Source organism: Chaetomium strumarium (genome assembly GCF_033439665.1).
Source record: "Chaetomium strumarium strain CBS 333.67 chromosome Unknown B0T15scaffold_4, whole genome shotgun sequence".
Lineage (NCBI taxonomy): Eukaryota > Fungi > Ascomycota > Sordariomycetes > Sordariales > Chaetomiaceae > Chaetomium > Chaetomium strumarium.
Window position 1 is genome coordinate 1,991,039 of NW_026944432.1, and position 14,290 is coordinate 2,005,328.

General features: G+C 58.5%; 4 protein-coding genes across 4 annotated transcripts; 1 reads left to right on the forward strand and 3 right to left on the reverse strand.

Annotated features, from left to right (window-relative positions):
* Positions 1–1,316: 1,316 nt before the first annotated feature.
* Positions 1,317–3,283, reverse strand: B0T15DRAFT_204124 (UbiA prenyltransferase family-domain-containing protein). Its single transcript, XM_062862609.1, has 2 exons — positions 3,217–3,283; positions 1,317–3,157 (listed from the first exon to the last, which is right to left on the reverse strand). Exon 2 carries the CDS (start codon positions 3,016–3,018, stop codon positions 1,411–1,413), a length of 1,608 nt encoding a protein of 535 aa, XP_062721414.1. The 5' UTR covers positions 3,019–3,157; positions 3,217–3,283; the 3' UTR covers positions 1,317–1,410.
* Positions 3,284–4,264: 981 nt separating this feature from the next.
* Positions 4,265–5,717, forward strand: B0T15DRAFT_397241 (uncharacterized protein; the record flags this gene model as incomplete). Its single annotated transcript, XM_062864888.1, has 6 exons — positions 4,265–4,367; positions 4,408–4,460; positions 4,516–4,662; positions 4,732–4,840; positions 4,898–5,129; positions 5,237–5,717. The coding sequence occupies 6 exons, from the start codon at positions 4,265–4,267 to the stop codon at positions 5,715–5,717; spliced, it is 1,125 nt and encodes a 374-aa protein (XP_062721415.1).
* A 1,302-nt stretch (positions 5,718–7,019) lies between these two features.
* On the reverse strand, positions 7,020–10,516 carry B0T15DRAFT_493787 (glycoside hydrolase family 115 protein; the record flags this gene model as incomplete). Its single annotated transcript, XM_062866970.1, has 4 exons — positions 7,020–7,039; positions 7,113–9,628; positions 9,708–10,141; positions 10,208–10,516. The coding sequence occupies 4 exons, from the start codon at positions 10,514–10,516 to the stop codon at positions 7,020–7,022; spliced, it is 3,279 nt and encodes a 1,092-aa protein (XP_062721416.1).
* Positions 10,517–12,156: 1,640 nt separating this feature from the next.
* On the reverse strand, positions 12,157–13,428 carry B0T15DRAFT_511532 (uncharacterized protein; the record flags this gene model as incomplete). The annotated part of the gene is made up of 3 exons (XM_062867915.1): positions 12,157–13,130; positions 13,214–13,312; positions 13,362–13,428. 3 exons carry the CDS (start codon positions 13,426–13,428, stop codon positions 12,157–12,159), a joined length of 1,140 nt encoding a protein of 379 aa, XP_062721417.1.
* Between the last annotated feature and the right edge of the window lie 862 nt (positions 13,429–14,290).

Here is a 14,290-nt window from a genome sequence, read left to right on the forward strand (position 1 = left end):
AAACGGCGTTGGGGAACTTGGTGTCTGGGTTGGGCGGTCTTGGCAGGCACGGCGTTCTTAGGACAACAACAAGGGAGGCATTTGGAGTTGGGGGCGTGCATTGTGTGTTTCCTTTTTCCTCTCTCAAAAACAGGTTTTTGTTTACGGTCCGCTACCGGTGGTTGGCAGACTGTCTGCGGAACCCGGGCCCGAAACAGCACCGGCTTTTTGCGCCGCAGATCGCTTTATTCTATGGCATTCCGCATTTCTCAAGTCTCTCTCATCTCACTTTTCGTGTGTGTGCGTCCTATGTCTCCTTTGCTCTTTTCACCACGGTCTTAGTCATTATTCCACGTCCTACATACATGGGCTATAGAGATGGGTCCGGGCGCTTCATGTGTGTGGTTGAGGGTAATCTGCTACCTTAGTCAGCTCACCACTTTCCCCTCACAGCATTACCTGTTAGTAGATGTCTCTCGACCAGTCAGCATCAGCATTGGCATCGCGGTCGTTGGGAAGTATGGCTGACGGATTCAAGATGCAAGGTGTCGGTCACAGCATTGCTGCTCGGCGTTGGTAGGAGGTTGGCGCGTCAGGTCAAGCTAACTTCGCCGCAGCGGCGGCGGCACAGAACTGAAGTTGTTTTAATCATGATACGTTACATAAGCGTGCCTGATGAACTGGATCTTTTTGTTCTCTGGGGTAAATCTAGTGGTGTTTGCAGGATTTCGATCTCCACGAGATTGTAAGGCTACAGTGGATTGTGGACTTCAACTGCTTACTGCTCCGCCCCGTTGTGCAATGTACATTAGGAAAAAGTATGGGGACGGCGTCTCGTTAGCGGGAAGGGGGCATTGGCGGGAGGCGGCCAGCCATTCGTATCACTACTTCATACTCTGTGACTTGCATGTGACTCTATGGGAAACTCCGTCGTCCTACCCACCGGTCCGGATCACAATGAGATTGCGGGGAAAGAAGATCTTGCCGGGATTCCTGATGTTGAGAGAAGCAAGGGGTGAGAGTTGCAACGCCAAGCCGGGGGGATCTGGTGGATCGCCGGTTGCAACGTTGGATCGCGATCTGTGGACATGGATGTCCAAGGCAGACGACAATTCGATCCAGGAGCAAACAATCCGGAATGCGATTTGGAATCTCCTATGGAGTTATGCTCCACAACACGTGGGATATTGCCAAATCTACACTAGATCTGACCAACATCAGAGCCAACAATGGGGTCTGTTGAGTGCCGAGACAGATAGACAGATAGAGTGCTTATTGAACTCGATGACGTGCAGCTGGGCCAAGGCGGTCGGACAGGGGGGCGAGTCAGATCAGTGTGTGGACAAAGTTGAAAAAGTCTTGTAGGACTACATGGATCCAGCTATCCATTGGTCGCTTCATTGTTACACCGGCCGGAGACTGCGGCCGAGATTACCTCCGGGGTGCACCGGCGAGCCCCACAATTCCGGATCCGGCCCCGGACCCGGCCTCCACGAACTCCGGATCTTCCTCATCAAAATCATCCTCATCATCAGGCTCACCGGCCACGCTCCTCCACACCCGAGACCACATCCCTTTCTTCTGGGCAAGCGCCAGCACCATGATAACCGGCAAATGCCAGACGCTGGCCCAGAACAGACTCCTCGCGCTGCCTTTGTGGCCCTCATATCGCCAGAACTTGACAGCCTCCCGTATCAACCACAGATTCGCCGGCAGACTGGTGACGGCAAAGCTCCATTCGGTTACCCCGGCCGCACACAGCCCCAAGCATAGCGGGACGAAGACGATGCTGTACCGCAACGCGACCCTCGCGTTCCTCGCCGGATTCACCCAACACAGCATCCTTAGCCCAGCCGCCTTGTACTCCTCCCGGATGCCCCAAGAGAGCGGCATGAAATGCGGAAACTGCCAGGCAAATAACAGCCCGGCGAATAGCCAGCCGCCCAAGCTCGACCCGTCGCTCGCAAACAGCAACTCCCGCCAGGTCCCCTCGCCCGTGGCGCTCTCCCCCGCGGCGGCAGCCCAGCCCATGAGCGGCGGGATCCCGCCCACGATGGCGCCGACCCAGGTATTCACGGCCGAGATGCGCTTCAGCGGCGTGTATGCGCCGGCATAGAGCAAGATATTCGCCGCGCCGAGGAACGAGACGGTGGGGTTGACTCCCAAGTACAGCGCGGCAGTCCCCGCAACGCCGCACCCGATCGCAAACAGCACCGCCGCGCGGGTGCTCAACAGCTTGCGCACCAGCGGGCGCGCCCTGGTGCGGCTCATCTTGGCGTCCGTGTCGGGCTCGTACAGCATGTTGAGCGCGTTGGCCGAGGCCGAGCACAGCGTGGTGCCCGTCGTGAGGAAGAGGAGGGTCAGCGGCGAGAGCGAGGGGATGTCGGCTGCCGAGGCGAGCGCTGGGGAGGAGAGGAAGGCCGGAACCGGGTAGAGTGCGTAGGGAACCATGGCGGACAGGACGACGAGGACGGTGAGTCGGGGTTTGGAGAGCGACAGGAGGGCCGACAGCGTGCGCCGCAGGGAGTTGGCGGGTGCGCGAGCCGCTTCGTCGGCTAGACGGGAGGAGGCGTTGCGAGGTAGAGAAGCCGCCATGGAGTTGGTAGGGGTTGAGGTTGGTGAGGTAGCGGTGCTGTTTGGTGCGGATTGCTCGGTGGCATTGGTCGCGGCATTTCGCCTTGCGGCTTGTCGCCGGCGGTGCGGGAGGAGGGAGTTGTCGGCCGGAATGTCGGCAGTGGTTGCTGAGAATTGCGCACCGGCGGACGAAGCACCTCCATCCGTGCCTGGCGAGGTTGGGGGCGAGCCATTGGCGCGAGTGAGAAGGTTGTTGGAGAGAAAGTAGCCCGGCCTAAACCGCTGGGGACGGACGGCGGCAGTGGCGCCGCCGGCAGCAAGGTCGTGCAGAAGTGCCGATTTCGAGAACGGCCTCGCGGGCCTCGACGGCCCGCTGGCCTGGCGCAATGCGCGCTGCGTGCATTGCCAGCAGAGGTCCCCCAAAACGCCCGGCCACGGTCGCAAATTTCGTATCGGCGGCCGCATCGTACTTTAGGTGCCAGGCGGCATCGCCATCGTCGTTGGTCAATTGGCTTCGGGCATCCTCGCTTGACGAAGTCGCTCAAGCGCGCGAAGACCAAAGCTCAAAATCTAGGCTTTTGTGGCTGGAGCGGTGGCTTTTATCCTAGGGTCAACTGTGGCGTTAGCAACAGAGTGGGTGACTTGGGACTCGGCGGGCCGCACCAAACTGAATGGAAGCAATTCTCCTTGATCAGGCAACCGACACCAAACTGCTGCACTCGGCTGACATCGCAACCGCTCGGGTAACACCGCGTCGCGACACCACGCGGGCATGGCCGCAGGTGCTTTCATCATCGGTCTCTGGTGCCTCCAAGCGCCTATGAGCGGGCTGTTGCCGATATTGATTCCATCACCCACTAACCAGGTTCCACAGGATTGTCGAGACGGCCAATAGCATCATCACCTTTCCAAGTTGCTCAAGACGCCACTTTAACTGTCAGGTTTCAGCACCCGCGCGCTCTCGACCTGCCATCGTAAAGGCGTGATGGTTCTTGACCAATGCCGAAGGACTTGTACCTGAGCATAAGAGAAAGCCGGCCGATGGCTCGGTAGCGGCTGATGTCAAGCTGCCTCCGTCGTGGGCGGCTTGCATGCTAGATGCAGCCCTAAGACCGCTAGATGCGGCCGGGCCGGTCAGTGTAACACGGGCAGGTAGTGCTCGTTGGGCCCCCCAGGCCCCCTAAAAAGGTCGATCTGACCGCAGCTACGTAGCAACCAAAGCAGGTGCATAGGAGTGGGTTGAGAGCTTACCCACGTATCTTGCCCTTCTCGAATCGGCTGCCCTTCGAGACAATGCCATCCTGTCTCGGATTCGGGCGTTTACTTGGAACGTGCCCAAGAGAGCTAGTTGTCTGACGTATAAAGCATTCACTTTAGGTGGTCCTGCGTGCAGGATAATGGACACCAGCCACCTGGCCTGCCCCCTAGGCCCCTACTGACAGTACCTTACCTTTAAAGTTCCCGATTTGGCATCTCCGACCGGTAGCCAGACCCGGCCGTGCGGCCCCACTCGGTCCCCCGCATTTCTGTCTTCCCTTGTCGTCCCAATAGGCCGGATGAGCTCCACCGGGACCGTGGAAGGCATGCTGCCGGAAGACATCATCATGGCTTGTGTCAGGTTGTCCTGCGTGAGCCCAAACATCAGGCGTCATTAAGCAGGTCTATCCGTACGAAGCCTTTAGCTTGGATTATACCGATGACAACATCTGAGATGGACAACCTTTTGGACCACCTGCGGTCGCTGAACGCCGTTGACTGTGACACTTTGGATGCGGAAGGCGAGTTGTTTCATTTCGACGTTGGGTCATCCGCATGTCAATAACCTGGAGGCTGGAACTCACCAATTCCCAACAGTGGCCGCGGAGTTAGGTCCGTTTGTTGACTGCACATCAAACCAGGCTAGTACAGTCATAAAGCATACTTAGCCAGGTATCTCGAGCTGACTCACCATTGGCACACCAGGCCATCGCATTCGCCGAGTTGAGCAAGGTTGACAGTAATGGGCTCCCTCTTTACCAGCAGGTGATTGCCGAGTCGGTCCAGGTTGCCCACTGGTTGTTTGGCAAGCAGACAGATGCGACACTCGAGGAGCTGGCAGTCGAGCTGATGGTACGTGACTGCTCCCTACGAAATCGGATGCTCAGTTGAGAGAACCAAGTTACCAACACCGTAGAACAGATGGTCGGCCTGTCCCTCCGGATCGCTCCTCACACGACCGGCTACCTTCATGTGCAGACCAACCCGAAGCTGGCCTATTCGACTGCCACAACCGTCAAGAACGCCGAGAGTGAGTCGAAAAGGGGCCATTGCCTTTCGTCCCTCTCGCCTGTTAACATGCTGCCAGGAATCGTCTCCCACTTCAAGCAGCTCGCTCCCGACTTCGACACCAGCCGTGTCTGCATCAAGATCCCGTCCACGTGGGAAGGGCTACAGGCATGCCGCGAACTCCAGAGGAAGGGCATCGCCACCCTCGCGACCATCATGTTTTCCCTCGAGCAGACCGCCCTGGCAGCTGACGCGGGATGTCGGTACATCGCTCCCTACGTGAACGAGCTGCGGGTACACTTTGATCCCGGGTATAGTAGTACCTCTTCTCTATCGTTTCTCGCCTCATCCGTGCAGGAGAAGCAGATGATGCCGCGTCGCTGATACCATAAGCTGACTAACGCGGCGGGCGGCACAGCTACGTCGACACTAACCCAGCCCTTGCGTTCTGCGGCGCGGCGCAGCAGTATCTGGACTCCCGGATGAATAATACCACGCAGGTCATGGCCGCCTCTCTGACATCCATCGACGAAGTCATGCAACTGGCGGGTCTGCACCACATCACCGTCTCGCCAGTCCTGCTCGCCGAGCTCGCTGCCACGCCCGCTGCTGGGTGGGCGGGGCGTGCCTCTATTGGGCAGGTTGTCAAGACTGCTGTAGGTGCAGCTGGAGGTGGGCCGGCGGCGGGTACCGCTCAGTTGGGGGCCGAAAACCGAGCTGCCGTACTCGACACCCTCGTCAAGGACGAGAGTCTCTGGCGGATGGCCTTCACCAGGTCTGATGGGGGGAGGAGCGAGACCAAGCTGGTGCAGGCGATCAATATCTTTGCGGATGTCCAGGACAAGCTGGAGGAGATGGTTCGTCAGGCCGATGTCACGGCACGGGCGGCCGCTGCTTGACTGGCTTGAGCGGGCTCGGCCCTTGAGCGGTTCAGGGATGCGGCGTTCGCCAAGGTGAGGAGTTGTCGTGCTTACTAGGGGATTGCTTGCCGACTTGTGCCGTGGAGGATCGCCCGGCGGTCGTGGGGTATATATGCATTCAGATTCTAGGAAAGGGAACTCACGTCTTGGTTTCGCTCCGCCTCTCTAATCTCACTGCCACAAGTGCCTTGCATTGGGGCACAAATACAGTGATGTCTTCATCTTCATCTGGCGTAATCAGGGTCGCTGGGTGTGAACAGGTCGGCTTCAGAGAGGTCAAGTCCATGGGATAGACACCCGTGCCGCCAAAAACACAGGGGATTATCAGGTCTAGTAAGAGCACCTTCATTCGGTGCTTCACTCTCGCTTTCCCTAGATCAAAACGACTTCCGTCAGACTATCTGGTGGCATCTGGACTTCTCCGTCCATTATCCCGTGGACATACCATTCGCCCACGAACTCGTACACATCGTGCTCGACAGGCCTCAGCAGCCAGGGCCCATCTCCACTCAGCGGAACACAGACACTTGATCGCCATTTTGGAGGCTCCGCGGCCCGAGGCTAATGAACTCGTTTGCGTTCAAGAACAGAAACGCGGCACGCCACCCGGAGAGCGTCGAAGAACCTTGTATCGTCTTTACGGAAAGCGGATAAAATGGCAGGTCGGCAGTCTACACTAATCGGGGGTCCAAGCCGCGAGACCGGGTTAAATGTGGCTTGCTCGTCGGAGTTACACAGCCGATGGGAGTGGGAAGATTCTGGTTCGCCTTGTGTGTTGCTCTGAGACGTACGATTCCAATCATATTATCAGATAACCATCGAGGCAGCACAGACGCCTCCATATATGGTTGGTTGGCTAGGAATATTGAGACATAACTGATGCTCTTGTCCACAGTATGGTAGGAAGCTGTCGTCCTATGACCATTGCCTCGTGTGCAAGGTCAAGAGCTGCTATGAAGTCTGCCTTACTATGAAATAGATGAAAAGTATATAGTAAATCAAATCCATTTGAATTACATAAACGGATGTGATACCCCAGACCCCCTTTCAACTTTAAATCCAGATTACCGTGCTGGGGCCGCCACTGAATCCTCTCGAGTCACAAATAAGTGCAGCTGATCTTGGGAAAGGAAAAGGAGGAAAAAAGGCAGGTGGTGGTGACTTCGAGCGACGAGATGACCGACTCAGTTCTGCAGTATTCCACACAGAATCGGGGAGTGCCAGTCGTCTAATCTAAAGACTTCACACCATCAATTGGAAGCATTCCTTGAAATTACCTCATTACTCCTGGTGCAACCACTCTGGCATCGTAGAGCAGGATACTAAAATACTACTAGAACTTATACTATACAACCCCGCGATCATTCAAAAAACTCGTCCCATTCCTCTTCCCCGCCACATCCCCATCGCCATCCCCATCCTGCCCGCCCCCAGCCCCGCCCCCGACAAAGAAACTCTCGGGCGGGCCCAAGTAGCTCGGCCTCACCCCGCCCAAGTCGACCACCACCCTCTGCACCACCACGCCCGGCATCAGCGCCCAAATCCGCAACTTATACGCCCCCTCCCCGGCGACCTCAAACCCGCTGGTCGTATACTGGCCCCTCCACACGCCATCCGCGACCGCCGATCCCCAGCCGGGCGGCATGTTCCCTCCCACGGTGGCACCCACCGGTTTCACGGACGTGATGTTGTTGTTGGGTTCAGCGGAAGAGGAGGAGGACGACGAGGACGCGGGGAAGAGGGAGATGGCGTACTCCAGCGGGGTGCCCTCGCCTAGGTAGTTGAGGGCCGGGGAGAGGTAGACGGTGACGTTGGCCCTGGGCGTCCGGGTGAAGAGGTAGAGGTCGTATTCGAGGGCCGGCGCGGTCGCGAGCGTGAGCTTCTCCGTGTTGAGCGGGACTAGGCCGACGCCGGACGAGGTGCGGCCGTAGGAGGCGAAGGTGTGGTACGTCGGCTGGTTTTTTTCCCCTTCTTTTTCTTCTTCACCTTGGGTGGATTGTTGTTGTTGTTGTTGTTGTTCTGGTTTGATGATGGCCGAGTAGTGCTCGCCCGCAAAGGCGACGTGGCGGTCCGACTCGACGAAACCGCGCGTGAAGGTGGGCGGGACGGAGCGGATGGTGACGGGGACAAGGACGTGCGGATCCGAGAAGCCGTAGCGGTCGAAGGCGCGGCAGGGGGTGGTGAAGCTGATCTTGACCGTCTCGTTGTGGGGGCCCCTGGGCGCGGCTTTCCAGTCGACCGAGAGGAAGACGCGGTTGTCGGGCAGGTCTCCGCCGACGGTGCCCGCAGACTGCGAGAGCTTGACCCACGGCTGCGAGGCGGACGCGTTCCACGCGCAGGTCTTGGTGCCGCGCGAGAAGACGTCGAAGTAGCGCGTGGCCGGGCCGTAGGGGTCGAGCGGCGGGACGGAGAGGTCATTCGCACTGTTGGGGTGCCACTTGTCGTCGCCCTTGACCGTGGCGTTGGAGCCCTCGACGCCGATGCCGATCTCCCCCGCCAGCGCGGCGAAGTCGGTCTGCACGTGCACCATCGCCGGCAGCGTGTTGCGCATCGGCTGCTGCCAGTAGCCGTCGTAGCCGAGGTGCGTCTGGTCCATGAAGTGCTTCCACTTGCCGTCGAGCAGCGCATCCCACCGCCGCGTGAGGTTCGCGTCGGCCGCCGAGAGCGCGAGCACCTCCCGGATCACGCTGTTGGCCGCGTTGCGCTTCTGCCCGGCGTAGAGCAAGTTCCGCGCGGCGCCGATGTGGATCTGATTCACGATCTGGCCGGCCAGCGCCGGGTGCAGCACCGTCTCGAAGAAGGCGGCCTGGGCCTCGGTCGGCAGCTTGTCGTAGATGGCCTGCGCCTTGGCCACGAGGTCGGCCCACTGCTGCAGCACCGCGTCGGCCTCGTTGTAGTGGATGACCGAGTAGGTCTGCGGCTCGACCAGCTCGAACTTGCGCCGGCCCGCGTACATGCCGTACCTCATCATGACCTCGGCGATGTCCGCGGCCTGCTCCGGCCCGAACTCGCGTGCCGCCCACGCCTCGGCCCACGCGCGCGTGCTGTCGACGTGCCACGTGCCGGCGTCGTAGGCCATGTCGAAGAAGTGGCTGATGGGGATCTCGAGCGCCTTCATGTCGCCGACGTTGACGATCCAGATGCGGTCGGCGCCGCGCGCGTACGCCATGTGCATCTGCTCGGCCGTCTTGGACAGCTGGACGGTGTTGATCCACTTGTAGTTGCGCACGTCGCCGACGTAGTCGAAGTGGTAGTAGATGCCCGCGCCGCCGCGCCGCCGCGTCTCGTTCCGCAGCGGCAGCCGGCGCACGTTGCCCCAGTTGTCGTCGGCCCAGAGCAGCGTCACGTCGTCGGGCACCTGCAGGCCCGCGAACAGGTAGCTCATGACCTCCTTGTACAGACACCACATCTGCGGCACCGCCGTGATGTCGGCCACGCCCAGCCCGTCGGCCACGATGCGGCGCTGGTTCCGCACGAGCACCTGCAGCATCTCGACGATGTGCTCCACCCCGAGCCCCTCGATGGCCGTGTCGCCCGTGCCGCGCATGCCCATGGTCCACAGGCTGTTGCGCGCATACGGCCGGGCGCGCTGCACGCCGTAGCGGAAGTAGTCGTCGATGGTCGCGTTGTTCACGTTGTACGCCCACGCGCCCTCGTAGAAGTGCCCGAACTCGTTCTGCGCCCGCATCAGCGGCTCCGTGTGCGACGACCCGATCACCACCTCAAACGCGTCCGCCAGCGGCTGGTTGCCCGGGTCGTCCACCTCGAACATGGCGCCCCAGATAGCCGGCCACAGGTAGTTGGCCCGGAGCCGCAGGAGCAGCTCGAAGACGAGGCTGTAGAAGGCAGGGCCGTAGCCCGCGCCATAGGGTGTGTCTTGCCAGTGCGAGCTGCGGAAGCGTCAGTCGATTTAATTTAACTGGTGGTACAGTACAAACTGAATGGACTTAGCCAGATAGATAGACGTACGCAACCCAGTTGGTCAGGGCCGGCTGCTCGTCGTTCAGGAAGAAGCCCCGGTACTTGACAGAGGGCGGGCCCTGGACCTTCTTCCTCGCCGTGACATACAGGTCCTTGCTCTTCTTGGGCGGGCTGTCGGCCCAGAAGTACCACGGGCTGACACCGATCTGCTCGCTGATGTCGTAGATGCCGTAGATGGTGCCCCGCGGGTCGCTCCCCGCGATGACCAGTGCCTTGGAGCAGCCCGGTACCGGGTTCTTGACTACCTGGCTGACGAAGGACTCCCACTTGCCCTTGACGCCCGAAACGTCGATGGACCGGGACGACACAAGCCTGTCAATGACGGTCGAGTGTCCAATGGTGCCGGCAATGATGACAACATCCTTCGGCGACGGATCCGCGTAGCTGGGGCCCGTGAAGTTTGCGGTTCCCGTCGTGGAGTACTGCAGGCGTCAGCAAAATAAATAAATCCCTTACAAAGGAAGGGTCCTCCTTGCCGCATCACTCACGAAGGTGTTGTTCATGTTGTTGACCGGGTGGTACGTGTAAGTCGCCGGCGCCGCATGCTTCTCCCCGTTGCTGAGCGTGTAGTTGATGCCCGTCACACGTCCAAAATCCACGGCGAGATCGCCCGCAGCGCGTATGACACCCCAGTAGTCGTTGCTCGAGACCAGAATCTGGCCCTTGCCCACCCGCCCGCCGGCGATCTGGAGTTCAGCGCCATGGCTCTTGGTCGAGATGATCTGATCCTGGCCCAGGCCCGCAACCACCGAGCTGAAGGCGAGCCAAAGGGCTCCCACAAGGCCCCTGGATGGCATCTTGGGGCTGATGTGCAACCCGGAGAACTGCGAGGGTAGCTGAGCGAGGTGACGGGCTGGATGAGAAGAGGTGAGGGGATGCCACCTTGGATGCAGGTCGCATATAATAAATATACATCATCCGGCCCCCCGGGTATGCAAGGTACGCTGCTCCACGGGCGGCCCAGCGGCCACGAACTGGTAAACAGACATGCTTGTAGGATTGGCGGAAAAATATACAGTACTAGTAATATGTAGACCGGGATGGGGGCATAGCTCCCACGTCGTATCGCCCGACTTACACGCTCACTCGAGAGGTGTCCCAAGTCCCTAGCCAAGAATGGGAGAGGCAAACTCCACGCCGCTCGGGTGTTTGCCGGGCAGACGGGTAAAAGAGAGATTAGCGTGGGCTGTTATTGAGACTAAAGCCTAACAAGGTTGGCTAACCGTTGCGCTTCGGGTCAGTAAATATGCAAGAGTTTGGTTCGTGTCGGGTCATTCTCCAACTCCAAGTACCTGTATGTACGGACATATCCCGAGATCTGCCCCAGCATCCCCACACTTCCCCATGAATGGGGTGGGGATGACGGACCTGGGGGGTGATGGTGACATTTGACTGTGAACTCCTCACCGCATACCTAGGGTAGCCGTAGCCGGTAGATGGATCTTGCATGCTTCTTGCGGCCGAGATGGGTTCTCATCAGGTACGAACTGTTGCCCCGAGCTGCTCCTTGGGAGATAAAAGGAACTATGAGCGGTAACCAGAGAAAGAATGGTATGTAAATGCTGCAAGTTGACCAGAACCGAAGAATAGGTATTGGTCAGTGGCCATGCGGAGAGTGCGGAGCAAAGGGCAACGCAAGGTGACGTTGGACTTTAGCCGGGAGCTGGATCCACGCCCTATTTTGGCTTCCGCGGATTGGAAGCAACGTCCAAGAACCGGGATCAGATCCGGACCGCATCATGCCATCAACAGGAGCTGGTTGTGCCGGAAGTCCCAGAAGCCGGGTTCGCTTTGAGGATCGAGTCCTATTCACAACAACTCGGTAGGTATGCGGTTTCCGGATTGCCCTGGTCGGAAAGGTCACAGTCTGTAGGGAAGCAGTGTTCGAGATGTCATGGATGAGCCAGCTTGTTGGTTCATAGCATTCGATATGCAGCAGTCGTACAGAGTGACAGTGCATACCGCCTGTTATGGCGTACATGCAAATGCTGCGATAGTCTCGCCAGGGAATGTGGGTGGGATTGCCGGGTACCGATCAAAGCAGGCGACCTCACAAACGTCAGCAGCAGCTGAGCTGAGGTAAGTGACCAGACACTCACGCTCCTTGCACACGTCCCGTATCATCAAGGGGCCTTGAGCATCGAGCTGATATGAAAGTTTTGCAGTATCCGCAAGTCGGCGATGGTCTCAAGTGCTATGAATTCTCCATTCCTCAGTGTACATGGCAGATCACATACCTAGAAGTCCCCAATCCGCCAAGCCCATCCCATAGTAATCGTACAAATTGAGCAGGGCAGAACCTGCAGGTAAGTCTTGCCCCAAACTCTCGATTGAGCGTGAGTCGAGCGGTCGGGCCGTGTATACCGCCTGGAGCATCCCAGTCCTTTCGAGGTGATGCGAGCCCCAACCGCCCACGATATGCAACTCCCACGTCCCCTCAAGCAGCGGTCTCCTCCGTCCACCGATACCGCGACAGCAAAGCCATCTTTTCCTCCGGGCTGACCTCGGTGTCCGCGTACACCATCCGCATCTCCTTCTTCTTCCTCTCGCCCGCCGCTCCTCCTCCTTCCTCTGTCTGGGTCCCGTTCTTGGCAGCAGGCGGCCGAATGCCCGCCTCGGCCATCCGTATCATCTGGTCGATATCGTCCGCCGCGCCACCGCCCTGTCTTGCCGCGTTCGCAACCAGGTCGTCCACCGTCGAGGGGACCGCGCCGGGAGCACCGGGGAAGCCTGGCGCTGGCGCGCCGGAGCCATTGTAATAGTAAGGGGGGGCAGCGCCAGGTGCGGCAGCCCCACCGGGCGGTCTGGCCGGGAGAGGGAACGGAGCTGTCACGCCCGGAGGTGGTGAGGGGCCCGGTGGGTACGTAGCTGTCGGCGGGTAGGTCTGTGTTGCGGGATAGGTAGCCACGCCGGGTACGCCCGCGGCAGGGTACGGGTAGCCGGCCTGTGGAGGCTGGAAAGGGGAGGCCTGTTTGGAGAGGTGCGGTGAGACTTGACTGTCGGGAGGGAAGGGGAGCCGGTGAGGAGTGCTTACGCCTTGTGCTGGGCTCTGGCCGTCAATCGGTGCAGCGGCGGGAGCGACGCCATTTGCGGCCGCAGCCTTCTGGGCAGCGACCCTTGCGCGGTGCTCGGCCAGCCGTTTCTTGAGCTCCTCCGGCGTCTCGTACTTGAGCTTCTTTGCTGGCCCCTGGCCGCCCGATTGCCCTCGCGGCGGATTCCCCGTGGCGGCTTGCCTCTCGGCCTGGGCAGTGTAGAAGTTCTGGATGATGCGTTGGTTGTGCTGCTGCACAATGTCGTCGGGGACACCCTCCATGCCGAAGATCTCGACGTCAAGGCCTTGCCGGTTTGGCAGTGCATTCTCGACGCTTGAGAGGGTTTCTTTGTGCACTTGGTTCATGTGCACCGAGAGACCTGCAGTGAAACTCGTTAGCTTTGCTGCGCGGCTTCTAGCATGAGAACAGAGCGCGTCGTGCCGCGCCCGGCGCGGGCCATACCTCCAGCGGTGTTTAATCGCTTCCCGCATCTTTCGCACTTGAAGTGTTTCGCCTTCTGATGGGAAATCAGGAGCTTCAGGTCTTCAAAGTCTCGTTCGCCTACAGCCGCGTCAGTCAAAGCCGCATGGGAGGATCACGGCCGACAAACAGTAATAGCACCATGGCCGCGCAAGGAGCTCCTCCACATCGGGGTGACCGCGTTTCTTTTTGCCCATGTTGACAGGTGGTGATGGTTGAAAGGCTGCGATGTCGAGTAGACCTCCAAGCGATGCAGACTTTCGATGCGCGTACGAAGTAATGTTCGTCGGTTGCGGGTGTGAACTCTTCAACTCGACACTAAATAAGGTAAGCTTGCAGACCGAATCATTGACGTTGCGTTGCGCTCCGAAATGTCAAGGTACCTTACCTAATTTAGCTATTGCCCGGATATGACGATAACCTCGCTTGCTTTAACGTTATGCGATGGGTATATGCATAGATTTCATTACGGTGCGTAAGTTTCAAATGCATGTAAAAGTACAGATTACGAAACACCAAGGTAGTACAATACCTAGGTATGATGAAGCTAGGTACAATACGTAAAAATAAGACCGGCATAACGCGGCATACGGATTTCAAACTATCGTCGGTTTTACAATCAACCTTCCACAGTACATATCCGTATATACTTGGCCGTCTTATAAGCATGGGGCCAAAAGCTTCTACCACTTAAGTTTGTTAATACAAGTCACGTGTGGTTAGTTACACAAGATGGCAAATGATGTCGAGGTAAGGAGCAAAGAAAGAGAGAATGGCAAGCGAAAATGAAAAAGAAAGATATGAAAACGGAGGAAATGAGGAAAGATGCATAATAATGGAAAGATAGAGATGCAGCAAAAAGAAACGTGCTGTTTTAGTAGCAACAAAAATTCCACTAAGTGATGGTGACATTGGTGTAGTATGACAATCTTCTAGCGGTCACATGACCTGCACTATCCGAGTACCTAGTACGTAAGGTTAACACTACCGGCCGAATGCTCTGTACGGGCACCCTCAACACCAAGAATGTATCACCCCTTGCCGTGCACGAGCCCAAAA

Excerpts from the sequence above, each read along its gene's own strand:
- B0T15DRAFT_204124 (XM_062862609.1), bottom strand. The coding sequence starts at position 3,018 with ATGCGGCCGCCGATACGAAATTTGCGACCGTGGCCGGGCGTTTTGGGG.